The sequence below is a fragment of the Callorhinus ursinus genome, unplaced genomic scaffold (assembly GCF_003265705.2).
Source record: "Callorhinus ursinus isolate GAN/ISIS: 27379988/994484 unplaced genomic scaffold, GSC_fseal_2.0 scaffold23, whole genome shotgun sequence".
Classification (NCBI taxonomy): Eukaryota; Metazoa; Chordata; class Mammalia; order Carnivora; family Otariidae; genus Callorhinus; species Callorhinus ursinus.
The window spans coordinates 11,661,153-11,684,774 of record NW_027397085.1 but is presented as its reverse complement, the minus strand read 5'-3'; the positions used below and the strand labels follow the sequence as shown (position 1 = coordinate 11,684,774).

General features: G+C 34.4%; 1 protein-coding gene across 2 annotated transcripts in view; it reads right to left on the bottom strand.

The window, feature by feature from the left end:
• The window catches only part of ADAMTS6 (ADAM metallopeptidase with thrombospondin type 1 motif 6), a 305,810-nt gene that overhangs the window by 61,760 nt on the left and 220,428 nt on the right, over positions 1–23,622 (bottom strand). For both annotated transcript variants that reach the window (XM_073905405.1, XM_073905407.1), the window contains exons 14-17: positions 13,429–13,531; positions 7,051–7,184; positions 4,950–5,073; positions 4,332–4,412 (exon numbers count right to left, since the gene is read on the bottom strand). In XM_073905405.1, the coding sequence (XP_073761506.1) occupies positions 4,332–4,412; positions 4,950–5,073; positions 7,051–7,184; positions 13,429–13,531 (442 nt within the window). The remainder of the gene's footprint in view (positions 1–4,331; positions 4,413–4,949; positions 5,074–7,050; positions 7,185–13,428; positions 13,532–23,622) is intronic.

The window sequence follows — 23,622 nt, the reverse complement described above, 5'->3', positions numbered from 1 at the left end:
CAAAGGATATATGACAGATAAGTAAATAAGTAGGTAAACAGAAAATAATTTTATTTATTTTTAAATTTTTATAAAATATAATTGACTTTTTAAAACTAAAACAATAACAATGTATTAGGCAGTTTATAACATACAGAGAAATAAAGTGCATTTAAAAAATAGGACAAAGGATGGAAGGAGACAATGGAAATAAACTATTGTAAGGGCCTTGTATTATACAAAAATGGTATAATATTATTTGAAGGTGTACTCTGACAAATTAAAGAAGAATTTTGTAAATGCTAGCACAACCACTAAATAAAACAGAGTATAACTAATAAATGATTAATACAGATCAAATGAAATACTATAAAACACTTGCTTAATCTAAAAGACAAAAAAGAAAGATAAAAGGGATAAAAAAATAAAATAGAAAAATAGCAAGATGGTAGACTTAAATTGAAAGACACTGATAATTACATTAAATATAAATGATCCAGACAAGGGGTTGTCAAACTATGGCCAGTAAATGTTTTGTAAATAAAATCTTATTGGAATATACTCATTCATTAATGTATTATCTATGTCAGCTTTCATACTACAATAGCAGAAGTGAATAACTGAGACAGACAGACTGCACTGCATGTCTTATAAAGCTGAAAATATTTACTATGTGGCCCTTTACAGAAAGTTGGTCAACCATCCTGCCCCCCACCTGGTGTTTGCAATTAAAAAAGCAAAGATCGTTACACACAATAAAAAATTGAAATCAACTATAGGTGGTCTACAAGAAACATTTTATTTTTTTTATTTTTTAAGATTTTATTTATTTATTTGACAGAGAGAGAAACAGCAAGAGATCCCCACAAGCAGGGGGAGTGGGAGAGGAAGAAGGAGGCTTCCCGCCAAGCAGGGAGCCCGATGTGGGGCTCGATCCCAGGACCCTGGGATCATGACCTGAGCCGAAGGCAGATGCTTAATGACTGAGCCACCCAGGTGCCCTCTACAAGAAACATTTTAAATTCAGAAACACGTACATGTGAAAAGTGTATGGGTGGAAAAAGATTTGCCATGCAAAAACCAATCTGGGAGAAATCTGGTGACTAGATTACAATCAGACAAAATAGACTTTGGGTCAAAGATTATTATCAGGGATAAAGAGGAATATTTGATAATAATAAAATGCTCAATATATCAGGAAGATATAACAATCTTTTTCTCTTTTTTGGAGAGAGAGAGAGAGAGAGCATGCAGAGGGGGAGGGGCAGAGGGAAAGAGAGAATCTTAAGCCGGCTCCAGGTCCAGTGCAGAGCCTGACGCAAGACTATCTCATGACCCTGAGATCATGACCTGAGCCAAAATCAGATGCTCAACTAAATGAGCAATCCAGGAACCCCAAGAAGATATAACAATCTTAAATGTCTATACACTTAGTAATAAAGTTGTGAAATAAATGAAGCAAAACCTTACAAATTAATGGGAGAAATAAGCAAATTCACAATTCTAGTTGGAGATTTCAACATGATTCTATAACTGCTTAGACAAGAAGGCAGAAAATAAGTAAGACTATAGAAGACTTCAACAAAACTATTGACTGGTTTAATCTAATTGACATTTATGGAATGGTAAACCCCATAACACCATAATATACATTCTTTTCAAGTGCACACTGAATATCACTAAGATAGACCATATGCTGGACCATAAAACAAATCTCAAAAAAAGAATGAAAATCATACAAAGTATGTTTTCTCTTCATAAGACAATTAAAGTAGAAATCAATAATAAAAAAGATCTGGGAAATCCCCAAATGTTCAGAAATTAAATAATACCTTCTAAGCCATGGGTCACAATGTAAATAAGAAGATATTATTTGGTAATGAATATACAATGTATCAAAATATATGGGATGATGTTAAAGCAGTGCTCAGTGGGAAGTTTACAGTGTGAAATGCTTAAAGTAGAAAAAATTCTTTAAATCAATAATCTATCTTAAGAAGCTAAAAACTAACAAACATAATGTGAATAGAAAAAAAGGGAAACAATAAAGAGAACAGTGGGAATCAGTGTAATGAAAAATGGAGAAATAACAGAAAAAATAATTTAAACCAATGGCTTGTTCTTTGAAAAGATCAGTAAAATTAACAAACACCTCACTAGCATGATCAAAAAAAAGAAACACAGGGATAAAAATCATATTATCATTGCAATAAATGCAGAAAAAGCATTTGACAAAATTCAATATTTGTTGATGATAAAAACTCTCAACAAAGTGGGTGTAGAGGGAACATACCTCAATATAATAAAGTCCATATATGAAAATGATAAAAAAACTAAGAGCTTTCCATATAAGATCAGGAACAAGACAAAGATATCCACTCTCACCATTTTTATTCAACAGTACTGAAAATCCTAGCCACAGTGATCAGACAAGAAAAAAAGAGTAAGAGGCATCCAAATTGGTAAGGCAGATGACATGATATTATACATAGAAAACCCACAGACTCCACCAAAAAACTATCAGAAGTAATAAAGGAATTCAGTAAAGTTGCAGAATACAGAATACCCAGAAATTGGTAGTGTGTCTATACAGTAATAACGAGGTAGCAGAAAGAGAAATTAAGAAAACAATCCCAGGGGGGCTCCTGGGTGGCTATCATTAAACGTCCGCCTTCGGCTCAGGTCATGATCTCAGGGTCCTGGGATCGAGCCCCACATCGGGCTCCCTGCTCAGTGGGAAGCCTGCTTCTCTCTCTCCCACTCCCCCTGCTTGTGTTCCCTCTCTCACTATGTCTATCTCTGTCAAATAAATAAATAAAATCTTTAAAAAAAGAAAGAAAGAAAGAAAACAATCCCAGGGATGCCTGGGTGGTTCAGTCAGTTAAGCGTCTGCCTTCTGCTCAGGTCGTGATCCCAGGATCCTGGGATAGAGTCCTGCATCGGGCTCCCTGCTCAGCGGGGAGCCTGCATCTCCCTCTGCCTGCCTGCCTCTCTCTCTGACAAAGAAATAAAATCTTAAAAAAAAAAAAAAAATCCCAGTTACAAATGCATCAAAAAGAATAAAATATCCATGAATAATCTTAACCGAGGAGGTAAAAGACCTGTACTCGAAAAACTGTAAAACGCTGATGAAAGAAACTGAAAACAACACAAACTGAAAGACATACCACTCTCATGGATTGAAAGAATCACAGGACATGAAGTCAATACCAAAAGAAATCAATTGTATTGTTATATAACCACAAATCTTTCCAAAATGAAATTAAAATATCAATACCATTTATAATAACATCAAAAAGCATTAAATATTTAGTGGTAGATTTAAGAAAAAATAGGTGCAAGACCCATATACTGAAAAATAAACACTGGTGAAAACACATAAAGACTTAAATAAATATACCGGTAAATCTTTTCATGTATTGGAAGATAATATCTTTAAGATATCAATCCTCCCCAAATTGATCTACACATTCGATGTAATCTCATTTTGTAGAAATTGACAAGTTTATCTTAAACTGCATACAGAAATGTAAAGGACCTAGATATTCAAAAATTATTTTGAGAAAGAAGAACAAATTTGAGAACCTAATGCTTCCTATTTTAGAATTCTACTGGAATTCAGTTGGTTAAGCAGCTGAGGCTGGGGGAATCTGACTGCAAAGGCCAATGAGAGAATGTTTTGAAGTCATGGAAATGTTCTGTGTCTTGGCTGTGGTGTTTTATATATAAACATAAATATAAAAATATGTGGTGTATATATATATATATATATATACACACACACGTATATATAGTAATATATAAAGTAATAATTCATATATTTATAGTAATTAATAATTATGCCATTATTTATATATTTACATATTATAACTTATATGTATATATAATTGTCAATACTCTTTGAAATATACACTTATTTTTTTTAAGATTTTATTTATTTACTTGAGAGAGAAAGCACAGAGGGAGAGGGAGAAGCAGACCCCCACTGAGCAAGGAGTCGGATGCAGGGCTCAATCCCAAGACCCTGGGATCATGACCTGAGCCGGAGGCAGACACTTAATCAACTGAGCCACCCAGGCGCCCCTGAAATGTACACTTATAATAAATGCATTTTATCATATATAAATACCTCAATAAAATTGATTTTTTAAAAATCAAATAACCAACTTGGCAAAGAGTAAGTTATAAACCACTAATTTTTTGTTTAGCTCTTATGTGTGGTCTTATAAAACCTGAAACTTCCTTCATTTTACCATGAAAGTGTTCTACCCAAGCAATATGTCTTTTCCTTTAGGATACTGTGCTGTTTTTCCTCAGTAATTTTAAAAAATCTAGCAAAATAAGCTACTTACCAATATAGTTCTTCGACATGGCAACTTCTCTGACTTCAATATGGACAGAGCCTCTTGGTATCTGCACTACTTCCATGTAGCCTGGAATACAGAACATAGCTAGTAATAAACAGCACATGCAGCCTTGGTTAGAAAATGAGTGTTTAGGAACCTCTCAGTAATAAGCCCCCCTGTTCTTTAAGTCTTTCTTTGACTTAGCACTTTATAAATTATGAAATATGGGCAAATTCCCCTTTTAGGTTCAGGAACACATATAGAATATTTTACTTTTTCTCTAAAAATATCTCAAAATAGTCTTTAAAGCCTCAACATGTATAATACTGGTTCATGGTTTGTTTGTTTTTTTCTCAACACATTGTTCTCCCATCAACGCCCTGTGGGAATTCCCATCTGAGGGAAACATGGCTAAAGGAAGTCAAGTAGAAAGGGAATCATATTTCCTCAAAATATCTTACATGAATCTATATTTAATACTTAAGAGACTGAAAGCAATTTAGGGAAAAAACATAGTCTGCCTAAATAAAAAATTCAAAAAGAAGGGGGTGGGAAAGAAATCAAGCATTTTGACTATTCCCAGGACATCAGTGGTGTGAGGAAGAGTTCTCTCTACACACTCACCTCCTCTGGGCAACGAATCATTGAAGAACCCTTCAATGGCATCACATGTGCTTCCATCCCCTCCACAGACACGACATCTATCTTCCCTAGCATCGGATCCCAAAATATTATCACAACCTACATGCTGAAAACAGAGAAGAATATTCAGTATGTCATAAAGAGGAATTCTTGGAACCATAACTAACCAAATAAATATAACTTATTCATTTATTTGTTTTTCCAATAAAGGAAATCAAAACAGGAAATATTTTCCTCTTTCCACTTTTTCCTTTACTGTCTAGTAAGTTCTTAGCTAAAATTTCTCAACATATCAGTTTAAAGGAAAAAAATTCTGATTCCCCAAGGAATATATGTCTATATTTCCAACCTAGATTTCTTCTTCATTTACAGATACCATGTTCCAAATCTTAAAATATTATAATCTGTTGGCAATGGACTCTTACTTATACCTTCAATCAAGAAATGAAAGAATTAAGAAAAATGCCATGTTGTCCTACACACAACATTTATAACAGCAGGAATCATGACTGAGCATTATGGTTTGACCTTTCTAAACCACTGGCTCTTTTGGATATCCAATTGTTAGCATCAAGGATTAGTTGTGGAATTTAAAACTGCATAAACGTTTAAAAATGAATACCTGTTTCCACCAGCTGAATAAAATTGCCATAAAAACAAGCATATGTAAGCATATGATCTTGGAAGCTGAAATTCTACCTTTCAGTTTTGCATTTAATCATAGAAATGTGGGGCGCCTGGGCGGCCCAGATGGTTGGGCGTCTGCCTTCGGCGGGGGTCGTGATCCCGGGGTCCTGGGATCGAGTCCCGCATTGGGCTCCCTGCTCCTTGGGAGCCTGCTTCTCCCTCTGCTTCTCTCTCTCTCCCTCTCTCTCTCCCTCTGTCTCTCATGAATAAAAAAAAAAGATATAAAAAAATTAAAAAATCATAGAAATGTGGATTTTTATACATTTTTGTTACATATTTTGGCACTTGAATTTGTATAATGACCTTTAGCCACTGATATCAGGCATGTGATCTCTGAATAAAACCTGCACTTTTGTCTTTGCTACCCGAAAAAATTTTAATACTGTCATAGAAATAACACACATGCACAGGATCATTAGATATATTGAGAATCAAGTAGCCTGAAGGACAGAAACTTTTGTAAGAAATTATGACACAAAACAGATAGTTTTTATCTCTTCTTTCTCAGTTTCTGAGACTTAGTTTTGTGCTTCTCTTTAATATAAAATAAAAACAAACAAGGAAAAAAGTTATGAGAACAGTGGTTTTTGCGGCTTTTCTTATTATGATTAGATTTATTCACAGGTCTAGGAAAACAGTATGGATTTGCTCTTATAACTCTCAACTAGTCAGGCTAATTCTCTAAAGTAAATGCTTTAATAAGGTAAAGACTAACTCTATAATGAAAACCACTGTGCTTCAAAATGCTTCAAAAAGAGGCAAAGTAGGAGGAACATAGCTGTTTTACACTTTGAGGAAAAATTATGCTATGAAATGTATCAAACAATCTTCCAATGAAAACATGTGGTAGCCATATGAATAAGAGCTGAATCCTTGTTCCCTCTCTCTTCCTATCATATTTGTAATCTGTTTATAAACGGAACAGAACAGAAATAAGTCCAAAATATATTCAGAGCTCTAGCAATTATTCTATACATAACTCGAACACCAAAATAAATCATATCTGCATGATGTTTGAATATGAATAGGCTATTCTACCTTTTTTTTAAGATTTTATTTATTTGAGAGAGAGAGAATGAGAGATAGAGAGCACAAGAGGGAAGAGGGTCAGAGGGAGAAGAAGACTCCCTGCTGAGCAGGGAGCCCGATGTGGGACTCGATCCCAGGACTCCAGGATCATGACCTGAGCCGAAGGCAGTCACTCAACCAACTGAGCCACCCAGGCACCCTGGCTATTCTACCTTTAACTATATGTACTGTTAACCTAATTTCTCTAAAATGTAGCTCTCTTTTATTAAAGCTGAGCATAGTATTAATTAGGAGCGACTACCTGAGAAAAAAGATAAAAGTCTCAAAAGCCCCCCCAAAAAGGAGTAAAATTCATAATTGGAGCAACCTTGCATTCCCCATTGATACAGATATCCAGTGAATCAGCATTGCACTGAGTCCCATCAATCACCGCAGGGGCACGTTCAGTGTAGAAGTTGTAACCTTCAGCCAAGCAGTTTAATGCACAAGGTTTTACCCCACCTGGACAAATACAGCAGAAAAGAAATAAATGGAGTGGTTCTTTTAAGAAACAGTGATTCCATATTAACCACAGTAAATTTACAATTCATACAGACATCATTCCCTCACTATATACCCAGATGTTTCTTTCCTCCTTTACTAAAATTTCGTATTTAATTTCATTGTTTGTGCAACTTGACAGAAGATCTATTGAACAGTTTTAGGTTTAAAATGTTCAGGTATTTCCAACATATATTTAACAATATATTTTAGGTCAAAAGGAATCACAGTAGAGGTACCTGAATGTTGAAAAAAATGGATGAAATAAAAACCTTTTTCAAAAACTAAGAAAATAAAGTTTGTGGCTTGACACAATAACTTCATATAGCAAGTGGGAATTTCTACAACATATGTCACTTGTTAACTGAAGCTGATACAAAAACTCTACTTCAAGCAAGGATATGGTAGTTGTAAAAAGAAAAAACAAAACAAAACAAAACCCTCTAAATTTATACCTGCTTTAAACATACCATATTCCATGAATGTGTCTTTAGTGTAGAAATAAGTTTTTAAGAGATACGCAAATCAAAGGTAAAATTAATTATAGCATTAAATTTGAATAATTCTTGTTACTAAATCAAAGATAATTACATATAGCATTAAACATGAATAATTAAAACAATACCTAATTTTATTTTGTGAATAGAATAACTTCATCATTTTCATTTTGTCACTGAAATTTGTATTTCTTAAGGTTGATGTGAAAAATAGGCATAAATAGTAGAATTAAAAAAAAAGAGTAATATCATAATCTCATAGTATATTGGAAAGACAGCAATATATATGAATTTATTTTATTCAAAACAGTGCATGGGAAAGTTACTTATAAGTATGTAACTACTGATTGAAATTATGACTTAAAAACACTTTATGTCCAACCTTCATTTGATGAAGTTTAAAACACTTTGTTTTTATTCTAATTGTGCTGATAAAATTTCTCTTTGAAATAAAGAAGACTGTTTCTAACAACAAAAATAAGGCAGAAAGATAAAATGACATGCTTAGTCTTAGTAAAAAGTACAAATCTCAGGGAAGGTATGTGAAATAAAAGAGACAAGCCAACTGAGTGACAGAGACAATGGTAAATTAAAGAGAACATTCCATTAAAGGAGATCATTGTTATAGGTGATTGTTTTATAATGCAAGAAGATGGCCCAATATTGTCAGATACTGTTTTTTCATGAGAAGATGGAAACCTAGATTTTTAAAATAAAAACTCTTTTTGGTAATTCATTCAAAGTTTTGAAAAATACTGTGGAGATTAAAACATCTATATAAGTAAAAACTGGTTGCTGAACTGCCAGTTTACCACCTATCGCCTAAGTCCATGTTTGCTTCCATTTTCAATGTGTACAGGCTATAGAACTTCTATATAATTTGAAATGTTATTATTAGACTTAAGTTAATGGTACCTTTTGCTCTACTGAGCACAAATATAACAAGTAATAAACAGAATAATTTCTTCCTAAACTGACAATCAAGGTATTTATATTTATTTTTGTAAGATTCTCATGAATAAAATTGCTCTAAATTTCCATGAACCTTACTGGGATTTTTTTCATTACTACTCAGTATAGTTCTTTTCCCATTTTTTATTATAGTGCTTTGGAATTTAATGTAGGTTTTTATGTATCAGGCTTTAACAAGAGAACATGAGTGTTGTTTACTCAATTTTAACATTTTTTAATTATGTAAGGTAGTATTTGATATGTAGGACATATAAATGCTATGGCTGTATTCCTTAGACTACCATAATATGTGATGATAATAAAAATACATTTTTCCCTTTTTTATTACTAAAGATATATTCAGCTTCCTCAGCTACAGAGAGGTTTTTTGTTTTTTGTTTTAAAGTAGGCTCCGCACCCAGCATGGAGCTCAACGCAGGACTTGAACTCATGACACTGAAATCAACACCCAAGCTGAGATCAGGAGAGTCAGACACTTAACCAACTGAGCCACCTAGGCACCCCACTCGGCTACAGTGAGTTTTCAGAAGAGGTACTGCTACTATTTTGAGAAAACTTTTAAGATGATTCTCTAAATGGAAGGTCACATCATTACCAGTTACCTTCATCGAAAGCTTATTATGAATTTAGGGTTAATTCACTATGCTTATAATTACCTAAATGCTAAGTATTAAATCTGTAAATTATATCAGACACTTCTTTTCCTCCTACAGTAAGACAAAATAATCCTAACCGTATACGTACCTAATAAAAGCAATTTGAAATACATGAAGAAAAACTTACAAAAAAGAAAGCAAAGCCATAAAACAGTTGGAGATTTTAACACACTTCTCTCAGTAACTGATAGAAGAACTATAGCAGAAAAAAATCAGAAAGAATATAAAAGATTTAAACAATACTATCAGCCAACTTGATGCAATGGATATCTATGGAACACTGTATCCAACAATTGCAGAAAACACATCCTTTTCAAGCATAGATAGAACATTACCAACATGAACAAGAAATGATACTATAAAACAAGTCTCAATTAATTTAAAAAATTTAAATCATACAGACTATTCTCTGATCATAGTAGAAATTATAAATCAAGAACCAAAAAAAATCTAGAAAGTAGCAAATATTTGGAAATAAAGATAACATAGTTCTAAATAACCCATGGGTCAAAGAAGAAATCACAATGTAAATAACAAAAGATTTTGAACTAAGGGCAATTTTTAAAAAATCAAGTTTGGTAATGCAGAAAAGCAAAATGAACCCCAAATCTAAAAAATAATAAATATAAGAGCAAAAATTAATAAAAGAGAAAAAAGTAATAGAGAAAAGTACTAAAGCCAAAAGCTGACTATTTGAAAAGATTAATAAAATTAATAAACCTCAAGCAAACAGATCAAGAAAAAGAGAGAAAACACATATTGTCAATATCAGAAATGAAAGAGCATACATCACTACAGAGCCTACAGATATTAGACAGGACAGTAAGAGAATGTTATGATCAATTTTCTGTCAAGAAATGAGATAGGGGAGTAACATAAGTTTCTTGAAGACTTAAGAATTTTTTAAAAATCTGAATAGCCCTTTATCTACTAAAAGAGTTGAATTTGTAATAATTTTTTTTTCACAAAGAAAATATCAAGCCTGAGTGGTTTTAGTACTGAATCTATTCTAAAGAGGAAATAATACCAATCCTACAATCTCATTCAAAATAAACAGGGATTCTATTTCTGGAAGCCAGAGTAACACTAGTACTCAAACTTGTCAAAGACATGACAGGAAAAAAATATTTGTGAATCAGAATTCCTTAAAAAAAATAGATGCAAACATCCTTAATAAAATATTAGAAATTAAATCCAACAACATATAAAAAGAGAAAAAATCATTCCCACATGGGGTTTATCCTAGGAATAAAAAGTTGGTTTGACATAATAAAGAAAAATACATATAATCATACATGTACAAATTGTACTGAAGAGCCAATCCAGTGCATTAAGGCAAGAACGTGAATTAAAAGGCATAACAATTGATACAGTCTCTACTTCCAGATAACATGACTATTTACCAAGAAAATCCTAAGCAATCTACAAAACAACTATTAGGACTAATAGTTGTTCTGAGAGGACAACTAAGGAAATTTAGGAAGGTCACAGAATACAAATTTAATACACAAAAATCTATGTATTTTTGGATACTAGAGCAAGCAATTGAAAATGATATATTTTAAACTTTTATTTACAATAGTTTCAAAAAAAAATTACTCAGGAATAGATTTAACAAAAGAAGTGCAAGACCTAACACCTAAAACTACAAAACATAGCTGAGAGAAATTAAAGAAAACATAAATAAATGGGTATATATATATATACATATATATATATATACAACATTCATAAATTCAGTATCAAATTCAATATTCAATGTTAAAATAATATTGTTAATTTATCAGTTCCCCTTCAATTGATCTATAAATTCAACATGATAGCAATCATAAGCCCAGCATGTTTTTCTGTAGTAATTAATAGCAACTCTAAAATTTACATAGAAGTGCAAAGCACTTAGAATATCCAAAGGACTCTTGAAAAATAGATCAAACTTGGAGGAACTTACACCCTGTGTCCAAGACTACGTATTTATAATAATTCAGTCAGTGTGGTGCTAGCATAGTATTGATTTCATTGCACATTGTGCACATTTCATTGTGTATTTCTATTGTTGACAAATAAGTAGAACAAAATATAGTCCAAACTACAAATACACAACATAACCCCATATTATTTTTAGACTGTAGATCCAAATGTAAAGACAAAAACCATACAGCTTTTAGAAAAAAACATAAGAAAACATCTTCTTGAGTTGAGAAAGCAAAGATTTCTAAGATAGGACACTGAACACAATAACCATAAAAGGAAAAAAAATGAAAAAATAGTATTCATCAAAATTAAAATCTTATACTCATCCAAAACACCGTTAAAAAAGTAAAAGGAAAGCCCAAAGATGTGAAAAAATATTCATAAAATTTATCTGATAAATGACTGCCACTGAAGAATAAAAAGATACATAACCAATTAAAAATAGGCAAAGAATTTGAACACTTTACAAAAGAAGACTTATAAATGGTCAATAAGCACATAGAAATGTGCTCAACATAATCAAGGATCAGAAAACACAAATTAAAACTGCACTGAGACATTATTATACATCGACCAGCAGAAGACTGAAAATACCAAACATTGGCAAGGATGTGGAACAAACATAACTTTCACATGTTGTTGGTGGGAGTGTAGTATGGTACATCATTTTGGAAAAACATCTGGCAATTTCTTTTAAAACTAAACTCACACCTACCCTACTGCCCAGCAATTCCACTCCTAAGTATTTACCCAAGAGAAATGAAAACATATGCTCACAAAAAGACTTCTACAAAAATGTTCACAGCAGCTTATTCAGAACAGCTGAAAACTAGAAACAACTCAGGTGGCCAGCCATCAATAACACAATGGGAAAACAAACTGGTTATTACAATGGAATGCTGCTCAGCAATAAAAAGGAATAAGCTATTCATACATGCAATAATGTGGATGGATCTCAAAAATATTAGGCCCAAAACACAGGCCAACTATGACATGATTTCACTTATATGAAGTTCTGGCACCAGCAAAACTAATCTATGGTAAGGAAAAAAATATCAGAACAGTGGTTGCCTCTTGGAAGAAATAGGCAGCTATTGACTGGGAAGCACTATGAGGACTATGAGAATTTTGGAGGTATGGCAATATATTAATAGGGCTTTGCAGGTGTACATATTTGTCAAAACTCAAGGGAAGTACAGTTAAGATTGTGCATTGCATTGTACATGGTCTAACCTGAAAAAACAATAAATAAGTATTGAACTGTGGTTAATGTTATACATGCTGAAGTATTTAGAGGAAAGTATAGCAATGATTACAATTTACTTTGACATGCATCTAAAAAATAAATGGATTAATGGATAGAGAGATGACTGGACATGTAACAAAGTATATTATAATGTGAATAATAGAATCTTGTCAATGTAAAATTCTTTTAGTATTGCTCTGTTGGAAAATTTTCAAGGTAAGATATTAGAATAAAAAACAAACAATAAAAGTTTTTTAAAAGTACATTCAATTTCTCTAAGAGAAAATTTTAACAAAATTAAATTTGTATTTTGAGAGTACAAGAAAACTTCTGGTGTTTACTGAATAATTAGTGCTTGATACGTGCCCAAATTAAAGGGTAAAAATGCTTCTCAACACTAAAAAAGAATAATAATAATCTATGGGAAGATCCTTGGCCTTTGACCAAAAAAGCATACAGGTTTTCCTGGCCACTTTTGAGTTGATTTATATTGTTATAAGTTGTTTTTAGGGTGATAATTCCAAATATTCAGTGATTATAAATGATTATAATGTAATGTCCATATACCCCAAGGAAGTCTCAAGAACTCAAAAGCATTATTTGAATTTATATCCTTTCTTGGACTTTTGTACCTTGTTAAATAGAATTAGATTTTTATAAATGATTTCTGAACATTTTTACTAACATAAGCTTTATTACAGGGAAACTGTATAGTACTGTAAGCGTTATCCTGCTCTGATTTGCAAACACTAATTTTTACTAGTAGGTGTATGAATGTATGTGTGTGTTTGTATGTATTTATATATTCTTTTATGTTTGCAAAGCTCTCAAGCATGATGAATGCTCTGCTGGTTATACATTACCTCCAGTATAGGGTTTCCAGTTATAATACTTTCCACGGAAAGGCATATTGTCAAAGTCTGCACACTGTTTCTCTCGAAAATCTCGGGCCCCCAAAGGACATGGCTAAAATAAAATAAAATCATAAATGGTATGATTGTTGAAAAATACCAAAACTAAGGGACAATGTCCCTAAAATTAAAATTGCCTGAACTCGTCACTGCCTGATGCTGTAGCTACAATGCTGTCATTTACTTTACATTTACTTGTTCTACAGCAGTATTCAGACTGATGTATCTGAATTGTAATCTTAGCCACAGAATAAACAACTGAAGTAATTTATACGAAATTATGTGTGAGACAGTTTCCTTATAACTTTATACTCAGATACATGTCATAGTCCACTTTGCAATCAATCCATCAGGTACCTTTTTATAAACACACATAAAAACTAGATGAAGAAACTAAAACACATAATGTCTTTTGGTAACATTATTTAAGGTCCAGTTGCCAGAGCTACTCCCAGCTCTTTATTTTAGGGAATCAAGAGGCAGGTTTGTAACACAACATTCAGCCCTATTAACTGTGGTTTGGATTCCTACTACTAGAGCTGTTTACTGTCTAGCCTTGACAAAAACCATATTTTAAGATGTGGAATAAACTGGGCAAATGCTAGGCCTCAAGTCTAAACACCTTCAAATTCAAAGAATTTGGACTTACTAAGATTTACATTTAATCTATGAACATCACAGAAAATAAAATACTAAATTGGTTCAAAACATGTGTATGTGTTGGGTGGGGAAAGAGAAGGGTGTTGAGAGGGTCAAGAGAAGGATATTTGTTTTTAAAAGTTTGGAATGCTTCTTCTACCTGAATTTTTGTATAAAGGAAAACCTTGCTAATGTATTAGGTCTAAATTCCAAATACCACAGGCCATCCTAAATTCAATCTTTAAGTTCACAAAGAATTAAAAGTATAACATCTCACTGTGTTTGAGCAATATGACCTAATTTGACTTATCTTTTAGAGTTCTGCAGTTGTAACACCTAAAACAGTCACTGCTTTTGATACACGATGGAGAAAATATCCTGCTCACATACTGAACAACAAAACAGGTCAGCAGATAAAATTCTTAATTGTGAATAAATAATGAGTAGATTAAACTCTCAGAGATCATTCGAGGACTTTTTACTACCCTCCCTTTGATCTCTACATTTACTTTATACAGTTTTCTGAGGTCAGTATACTGTAAATGGTCCCTTGAAGCATGTACAAAAATAATAGATCACAATGTGCAAATGGTCGCACGGTCATCATTACATCCTCTATATTGCGGTTCAAATCTCTACCATATCAAGTCCAAAACCTCAAATTCTAAAAACAGTGCAAATAGGTCCGCATTCCATTGTGAGCCCTGTGTTTTAAAATAATTTCTGCACGTAATTTCTAGGGAGTTAAAACTATTAAGAAGGAAGCCAAGAAAAGCCATGGGTACAGGAAGGAGAAGGTCATATGTTGGTAATAGTTGGAAAAAAAGGCCATCCTAGATGAAAGAAACTTATGAAATAATAAGAGGAGATGACATTTCATAGAAAACCACTGGTACATAAAAAAAGCCCTGAATTAACAAACTAAGGCATCATGAGGACTATTTACTTAAAAACAAACATAAAATCCCATTCTTGACTATCTTGTAATGAATCTCCTAAATACAGGCGAAGTAAAAAGTCCGACAGGAGGATATTATAGTTTGATAAAGCACTTGGATAACATTTCATAAAATTTCTGATCTATACTCCTTCCTGTGATAACCACTCAAGGTCAGCAGAATAAAAATATTAACAATGACAACAGCTATTCAGCATTTACTAAGCATTTAGCAAGTACCCACTCCATGGCACACTATTCGGAAGCCTATAGATGTATTATCTATTTAATCTCTTTCAACACTCTTAGGTGGCTGTGATTAATAATCCCTTTGAATACACTGGCTACAGAGGGTTGCTCAGTGATACTTTCAGGGTGTAAGGGCACTCCCTCATCTGAATGGGAGCTTCCTTTGAACTCTAAATGCTACAGTAACAGCATAAAAGTTTTAGCTCTGTTAATATGTATAAAAACTTAATAGGAGTAACTTGAGTTCCTGTCATTTCAGCAGCAAGTTTCTTTTCTTCTCCAAAATTACTTTTTCCTCATTTATAAAACAAGAGGACTAAAAGCAATTTGGAGTATGACAAACCGGGATTCAATTCTAACTTGGTCTTTTATTTAATTCATGGCTTTCAGCAATGTACTTAATTTTCCAAGCCTCATCCATAAACTGGGGATAATACTAGTATTTACCTCCTAGGTGAGGATTCATGTCAACTGTTTAGCTCTGTATCTGCCATAGAGCAGAACTGAATAGCTATTAGCAGCTGTTCTGGTCTTGGGTTTAGGCATTCTTAGATTCATTCCTCACCTTCTGCTCTGCTCTGTATCTCAGAGGAACAAACTCTGCAAGCTCCATTTTCCAGGCTTCTGTGTCTGCTGATTTCTGACAATGGTTCAGGCAGTGAAGGCACTACTGGGAGAAGCCAGAGTATTTCTCTTTCTTTCTTCACCTCAGGCAGCACCACAGGCAGAAGTAGAATCTTTTTGTGACTCCAACTTCAGGTAATAGCACCACACTTACCCACTCTCTCCACCCTCGGGCCCTATCCTATGATTCTAGCAGGGTAAGGGGATGGATAGTGAGGTGGGAGGGAAGCTGTTTTAAAAGGTATGGTCAGAGGGGCGCCTGGGTGGCTCAGTTGATTAAGTGGCTGCCTTCGGCTCAGGTCATGATCCCAGGGTCCTGGGATTGAGCCCCACATCGGGCTCCCTGCTCAGCGGAGAGCCTGCTTCTCCCTCTCCCTCTGCCTGCCGCTCTGCCTACTTGTGCTCTCTCTGTGTCAAATAAATAAATAAATAAATAAATAAATAAATAAATAAATAAAATCTTAACAAAAAAGGTATAGTCAGAGAAATTCTCTCTAGTAAGGTGGCCCTTGAGTAGAGTTAAAAGAAACTGAAGGAGTGACTTACACATCAGTGAGAAGAGTAAACAGTAAATGCAAAGGCCCTGAAACTTGAGTGTGTTAAGGAGGTTCATAGAATAGCATGGAGGATGCAAGGGCTTAAGGAAACTGTAGTAGACTTGATCCCATGCCTTTCTGTTTCTAGAATATAACAGCTAGTGTTCCGTTTTCCTGATTTCAATGTTTCCTTCAGTGAATGCTCTGAATTTGTGCTGATTAGAAATTAACTCAGTAGGAATTGTATATTCTCATTCCAAAGAGTAAGAGTGATCAAAGAAAAGAGTAATTTCTTAAGGAAAAATTACATAAAGTATATTTTTATTTTTGTTTTCTTAGGAATAGTAGAGAGTTTAAGGAGTAATGCTTTTTAAATTGCTTAGAGGTAATAAATGCTGACACCATGCAAAAACAGTGGGCATAAGCAACCAATTTTTTATGTAAAGCCTGACAGGTTTTCAGCCTCCTAGTGTTAACTCTAATCAAGCATCCTCTCCTTCTAAAAAGCAACCAGCAGGACCCCACATAAATCCAGAGGGCAAAACTGCAGGTCTCAGCATTTTTAATCTTAGTATTTTCAAAGAAATAATAAAAAAATTAGTACTAGCATCTTTATCAGCACTTTTTTTTTTACAGAGATATGTTAGCACATTCTACAGTCTTATCTTATTGCTTCCAATTACACTGATTGCTTAAAAGCATCTCCTTTTGACTAAACACTTTTTATTGGTACATAAATCTAAAAACAAAGAAAGGATAATTCATTGGGGCATAAAAGTTGCTATAGAAAGAAATCTCAGCTTCCGCTGACAAACTTTGTAGTGGCATTTCTATTACTGGACTTCTAATCCTGGTTTTGTCTCAAAGAATACGGTGACCTTGGCAAGCCGCAGAAGCCCTTTGTGCCTTCTCTCTTTCATTTGCAAAATACACCCAAAATGCCACTTAACTTCAAGAGGAATACATCCCAAAATGTCTTGCAAATGAGGAAAATTCCGTAAATACTGTGTTATATCTTACGTGTAATAAAGTGTGAGCAGAAAGCTGAGCACGAAAATTCTTTTTCCCCTTTCCCATTCCTCTCCTCTTCGTAAAGGAGATAGGCAGGCTGGCAGGATACAAGGATTCCTATGGCCTCAGGTAAAATTGCAAAATGAGCAAAATTGGCATTTTATTCTACTTCTTTTCTCTATTGTGCTTTTCACCTTCTGCTGTTTCTTCCTTTATGCTTCCACAGTAAATGCACTTTTGCTTCTTCACTATTACACTAGACCACACTTCAACACTCCCCAGATTTAATTTTCTGCTTCCTCTCTAGGATGGCAATATATTCTTAGCTGGCTATACCCTATTAGTTTCAGGAGCATAAGTGGAATTTAAATTCCAGCCCCTGATCTGCTTAGCAAGTCACGTACTTGACATGGGACTGTGAAGAAAGGACATTTTTATTTGCTCACCCAAAAAGGCATCACTTTTCTAAGTCACACAATAACACACATGCTAACAAAGTCCTTGCTTCCACACCTCCTCTTAGAAGTTGCACACAAAACTCCTGATTTCCTAGTTACCAGGTATTGTATGATTATCTCACTAAAGTTAAATGTAATATCCAATGAATCAGCTCAACCAGTTTTGATTTAATCTTATCTTTTCTCTCCAAAATGGTTTCTCATTTTTTGTAGTTTCACTGAATATTTACTTTTAAAGAAAAAGAAACAAAAGTCTGCTAAACCTATATTGTCCAAACTAGAATCTAGCTGTCATATTTGATACCATAATCCTCTGTGCAAGTTTTCAAACTTAAATCTATTTCTGTATGGCCTGAATTTAACTGAAATGCTATCTGTCCATAGCATAACCCTTTCCCCTAAGCCTGTGAAAATGTTAGGCAACATTCACTTTGTAATTTTTAAAACATCCCTTTTAAGAACAAAATAAACAAGCAAGTTCTATTCTGTGCTTAGAAGCTAGTCCTTATTTTTCAAAACATGATACACACCATAAAATTCATACTAACCCAAAGAAGATTAATGATACTTGCTCCTATTACCTTTTGCCACATATAATACTATAAAAATATTATATATAATATTCATGAAAATCCAGTGTTGGATACATATCTGTTTTCTAATTATAACCTGGGACACGGTTATAACACTGTTAATGGATCAACTCTGTACCTTGTTATCACTTACCCCACACCTCTCCCTGGGGGCAAGGTCTGTAGTTTCAGAATGTTCTCAGCTATCTGGTTCTGCTGCAGGGTAAGGTTAGACTGGAAGTAAGACAATGTCAAAGGTGACCAAACTCTTTCAGAGAAGCTTACCTTGCCACACCCACCTCCCAAGGGCTCCATCTGTTACGAGAGCACTAAATAAGTACTCAGAAATCCTATGCCTGACTCAATCCCTTCCATGGTACTGCTCAGCTTTAGTTCCTCATTTTAAATACTTCAAAAAAAAAAAAAAACCTTGTTCTTCCTCTTTATAAAAGTGATTTGAAGATATAATGAGGTTATGTATGAGGTTATGTATTTTGTAATTTTTGTAATCTGCTTGGAAACAAAAATGTCTCCAATATTAACTACACTGTATTGAGTACAGATTAAGTATTAGGAAGTAGCACTGGATGTTCTACATGTGTTAATTCTTCTAATTCTCAAACAATCCTGCAAGGTGGATATAATTATATTCTATATAGGAGTTCCCTGAAGTTTAGTGAGATTAGATATTTTGCCAAGACCAAACAAGAGTTACAGTCAGCATTCAAACTTAAGTCAATTTGAATCCAAAATCTATACTTTTCCCACTACTATCCTACCTTGAAATATGGGCTATATTTCTCCACAACCAAAGGAGTGTATCACCTCTTAATGACCATAAGCAAGGTCTTGAAGAAGAAAAAAATTGCAGAACAGTATGCCCCTCTAGAAACACTGACTGAGAAAATACCTAGGTACTATACAATTTATGCTTAAATTTTTGAACAGACCACAGATGACCTAGAAACCCTTCTGAGTCCATACTTTTTTTTAATAGTTTTGATGTATAAGATAAAGGAGGAAATGCGATGTTTAAGATGCAAGACAAATACGACTTTCCATCCCAGCCTGAGTGAAGCTTAGGTATTTCACCAGAAGTTTTACCCTGGTTGTAGAGGTTGCTTTTAGGCAACCAACTTGAAAAATGGAAACCTGAGTAATGTAGAAGGGCGCACAGTGACCCCCAAGCCCCAGGCTGAATACAAACAGCCCATTAGGGAACCCACCTCCAAATACCCATAAGCCTTAGCTGACCTATGGGTTACTTACACCCAGACACAGATACCAAAAAAAGGAAAATTCCATATATTCCCATACTTCCTCACCTTCCCTCTTCAACTGCAACCCCCACCACTGCCTCTTGGCAGACAGTCTCTGCTTTGCTGTCCTGCCCGCCTCTCCCTTGTGGTGTATTTGATAAACTTCTACCTCCTTTGTTCTGCCTTGGGTGAGTTCTTTCACTACCAGCGCTGCCAGCCTCCACCTAATCTGGTCATCCCCACACTAGTCACATTATCAAGCAGACACACAAATCACAAATAACATACAACAGGAAAAATGAGGATTTTTTTTCCCCTTTGGTTTTGGAGAGTAGCTAAGCTAAAACAGGAATTCTTTTTGGAAATGTAGAAATGTCTTTTTTTATGGCATTATGACTTCCATAAAATTCTGCTCTTCAAACCAAAGTCTCACAAGGGCCATGTCTATTATTTATTAGATTAGCTTATGATCCCAAATATTCTATTATAGTTGCTACTTTAATGGTGAGACCTAACTTCATCCAATTCTACTCTATATCTATAATAAAAGCTCCAGATTTCTCGGTAACTTCAAGATGAAAACCATTTTAATTTGTTCCTGCTATAGTTATTGTCTTTACATGCTGTTCTGTCGTAGAGACCATCATATACATGATTGTCAAAGAAAGAGTCCTTGTCTAGTTGCTTCTGAAGGCTTCTGGGGTGACCAATGATGATCTAGGGAGCAAACTGCCTAATGCATCCTAATGCAGATAATCAGCTTCAGAGTCTATCATGTGAATACCTTTGGCCTCCAGGCGGATTAAGTTGCTGTTGAGACTGGTCAAGCTAATTTTACAGCTGGATACAATTTTCTGACCTATTTTTAAATTTTTTCAAGATTGAGATTTTTTTCTTTACAAGTTGCCTCTTCTATCTCTGGGGATCTTTTTCTTTCCAACTGGGGTAAATGGAACAGGAAATAATGGGAACATTGTTCCCTTTCCACTGGAGAGCTCTTGTCTTTCTACCACTCCTCTATCCTTCAAACGCTTGTGGTGGGAATTAAATCAGCAGTGGGGACAAGGTGTGGCTGTCTTGTTTTTGTGCTAGCCACTTTTTAAGATTACTTGGCCTACAAAGTTTCTCAGTTTTAATTTTTCCTCTAACTTAAGCAAAAAGAGTACTGTCAGCCTTGCATGTTTCAATCTGATTCACCAGTGTGGAGATCCCTATAGGAGAATCAAAACTTCAAAATAGTAAAGTGTTCCTTTGCGATATATCTCTTTTTGATGTGGCTACATGACATTATGAAACTTAGAATTGATAGTGTTTTGCCTGTTTACTCACGCCTCTAAGAAACTCAGAGTAAAATGTGTGGTCCATCTTAATATGCAGAAGGAGCTTATGATACATATTTAAAGTATTGATCCCAACTTAATATTATTTTCCTTTTCCTTGGATTTTCTAATTTATTCTATTTTTCACTTATGCTTTTAATGAAGCTAACTCAACTCTAATCAGAGAGTAATGACTAACAATGATAAATAATTATGGTATGTAAAAACATGAGAACTAAAGTGGTAATCTATAGTACTAGCTGGCCAATCACAGAAATGAGAAGGTCAAGACTGCTATACTACATGAGAAACTGACAGGCTATGAATGGGTTGTAAGATCTTAAAAGGAATGCAAGTAGCCTTATCAAAGACAAGTGGATCAGACTAACATCTCCTAGATTTTGTTTCTTTTCTTTCTTTCTTTCTTTCTTTCTTTTTTTGAGAGAGAGAGAGAGTGCACGTGTGCCTGTGTGCAAGAGCTCACTCAAGCGGGTGTTGGAGGTGGGGGGCTGAATGTGGGGGGAGGGGCAGAGGAGAGGGAGAGAGAGAATTTTAAGTAGGCTCTACATGGGGCTCGATCCCAAGACCCTGAGATTATGACCTGAGCCAAAATCAAGAGTCAGGCACTCAACCAACTGAGCCACCCAGGTGCCTCATAGATTTTCTATTTTTTATTATAATGTGCATTCTGAGCATAAATTAAACAGCAGAGAGCAAACCTCCAAGATTCATAAACGGGTGCTCCTGCCATTTGACTGACTAACATGATCTCATTCTGTGCAATGATTTGTAAATTCTTCCAGGATCATTTGCAATTATCCTTTATTCCCTATTTAAGTCTCAAGAAAAGCTCTTGGATCACAAATGACAAGCCAAAATGCTTATGAATTGTTTCCTAGTTTTAGACTGTCAAATTGATTTTAACTAAGTGTAAAAATGTCTCATATATTATTTACAGTGTCACTAAATATGATGAGCACAGTATTAAATGATGTTAAAAATGCACTAAGTTTGGAGGCTGATCTAATAAAGACAAGTGTACCCTGGAATCCCTTAAATTAACAGACACCCAGGCAATACAGGGGAAAAAAAGAACACTTAAACTATTGTACAGGGGCGCCTGGGTGGCTCAGTCATTAAGCGTCTGCCTTCAGCTCAGGTCATGATCCAGGGTTCTGGGATCGAGCCCCGCATTGGGCTCCCTGCTCAGCAGGAAGCCTGCTTCTCCCTCTCCCACTCCCCCTGCTTGTGTTCCCTCTCTCGCTGTGTCTCCCTCTGTCAAATAAATAAATAAAATCTTGAAAATAAATAAATAAACCATTGTACATTTAGAAAAAAGTTCCAAGGTTAATTTAAAGAATACAAACACAATAACCCTATAATACTTCCATAGTAACACCCATTCTATGCTTACTGGAACATACCAAAGTTCTTTTGCTTGCATGACTCAATCTTAACTACAATCAGTTCACTCTTCATGATTTTTCATTAAATTCTCTGTCTAATATAGTCTATACAATAGAAACTTTAGAAAAGATTTATAAAATATAGGAGTTTCTACTCTAATACATTCTTGAAAAACCTCTTTCTACAAAATTGCACAGTAAAAATAGCAGGCATATGAGAAAAATAGCATTAGAGGCAGACAAATCAAAGACAGGACACTAACGAAAACAATTAACAATTCTAATAAAATACTAGCACAGTTTAAAAAATACATGGCAAACTCCTAACAAGGGAATACTGGAGTAAACATAGGACTTTATTCACCGTCCCCTCAAAAAAGTGAAATAATTTAGAAAGGGTTGAGAAGGTTGAGTTATAGAGACAAGAGGGCAATGTACAAAGAACAGGCAGAAACACATGATAAGGAGTTCTATGACAGAGCATGAGGCCAAACTAGCAAAAAGAAGACTGTGGGATAAAGGGTCATCATATACACTACAATTTTCCTCTACCATTCAACTGTATCAATGTAGTTTGACTTTAGTCGCTACATCACTTAGTGGCAAAAAATATGGCACAAAATGACAATCACTTATGAGCTAATTTGTGTTGCAGAGGCAAAGTTGTAATAGAACAGATTATACCAAAATTTTAAATTAGCATATTTTTTCTAGATTTTTATTGAAAGAATAAAAATTTAAAATATCTCAGCAAGCCAACTCACTGCCCAGGAGAAGGAGAAGAACTCTCAGATTGGGAAGAAAATATGGTTAAATTAATGGGTCCAGCACATAGTGAATGCTCAGTAAATGTTAGCAGCAACTACTACCACTACTACTTCTGTTGCTGCTACTTTTACTAGTAAAGTTGGAAACTAAATGAGCTCTGAGCAAACATGTGTGGCGAACTCTCCACTTTATTGCTAACAGAATTCTGATTTTTGCCCAGGAATCTACCTCTCAGGAAAGGTGACCTTAACTTCATTCTAGGGGCAAATCTGGATTAGTCTAAACCAATTATGGTAATCCCATTCTTTTTAGCCCATGACTGGTTTAAAATGGATATGTAGCCTCCAGGCCAATAAAACATGAATGAA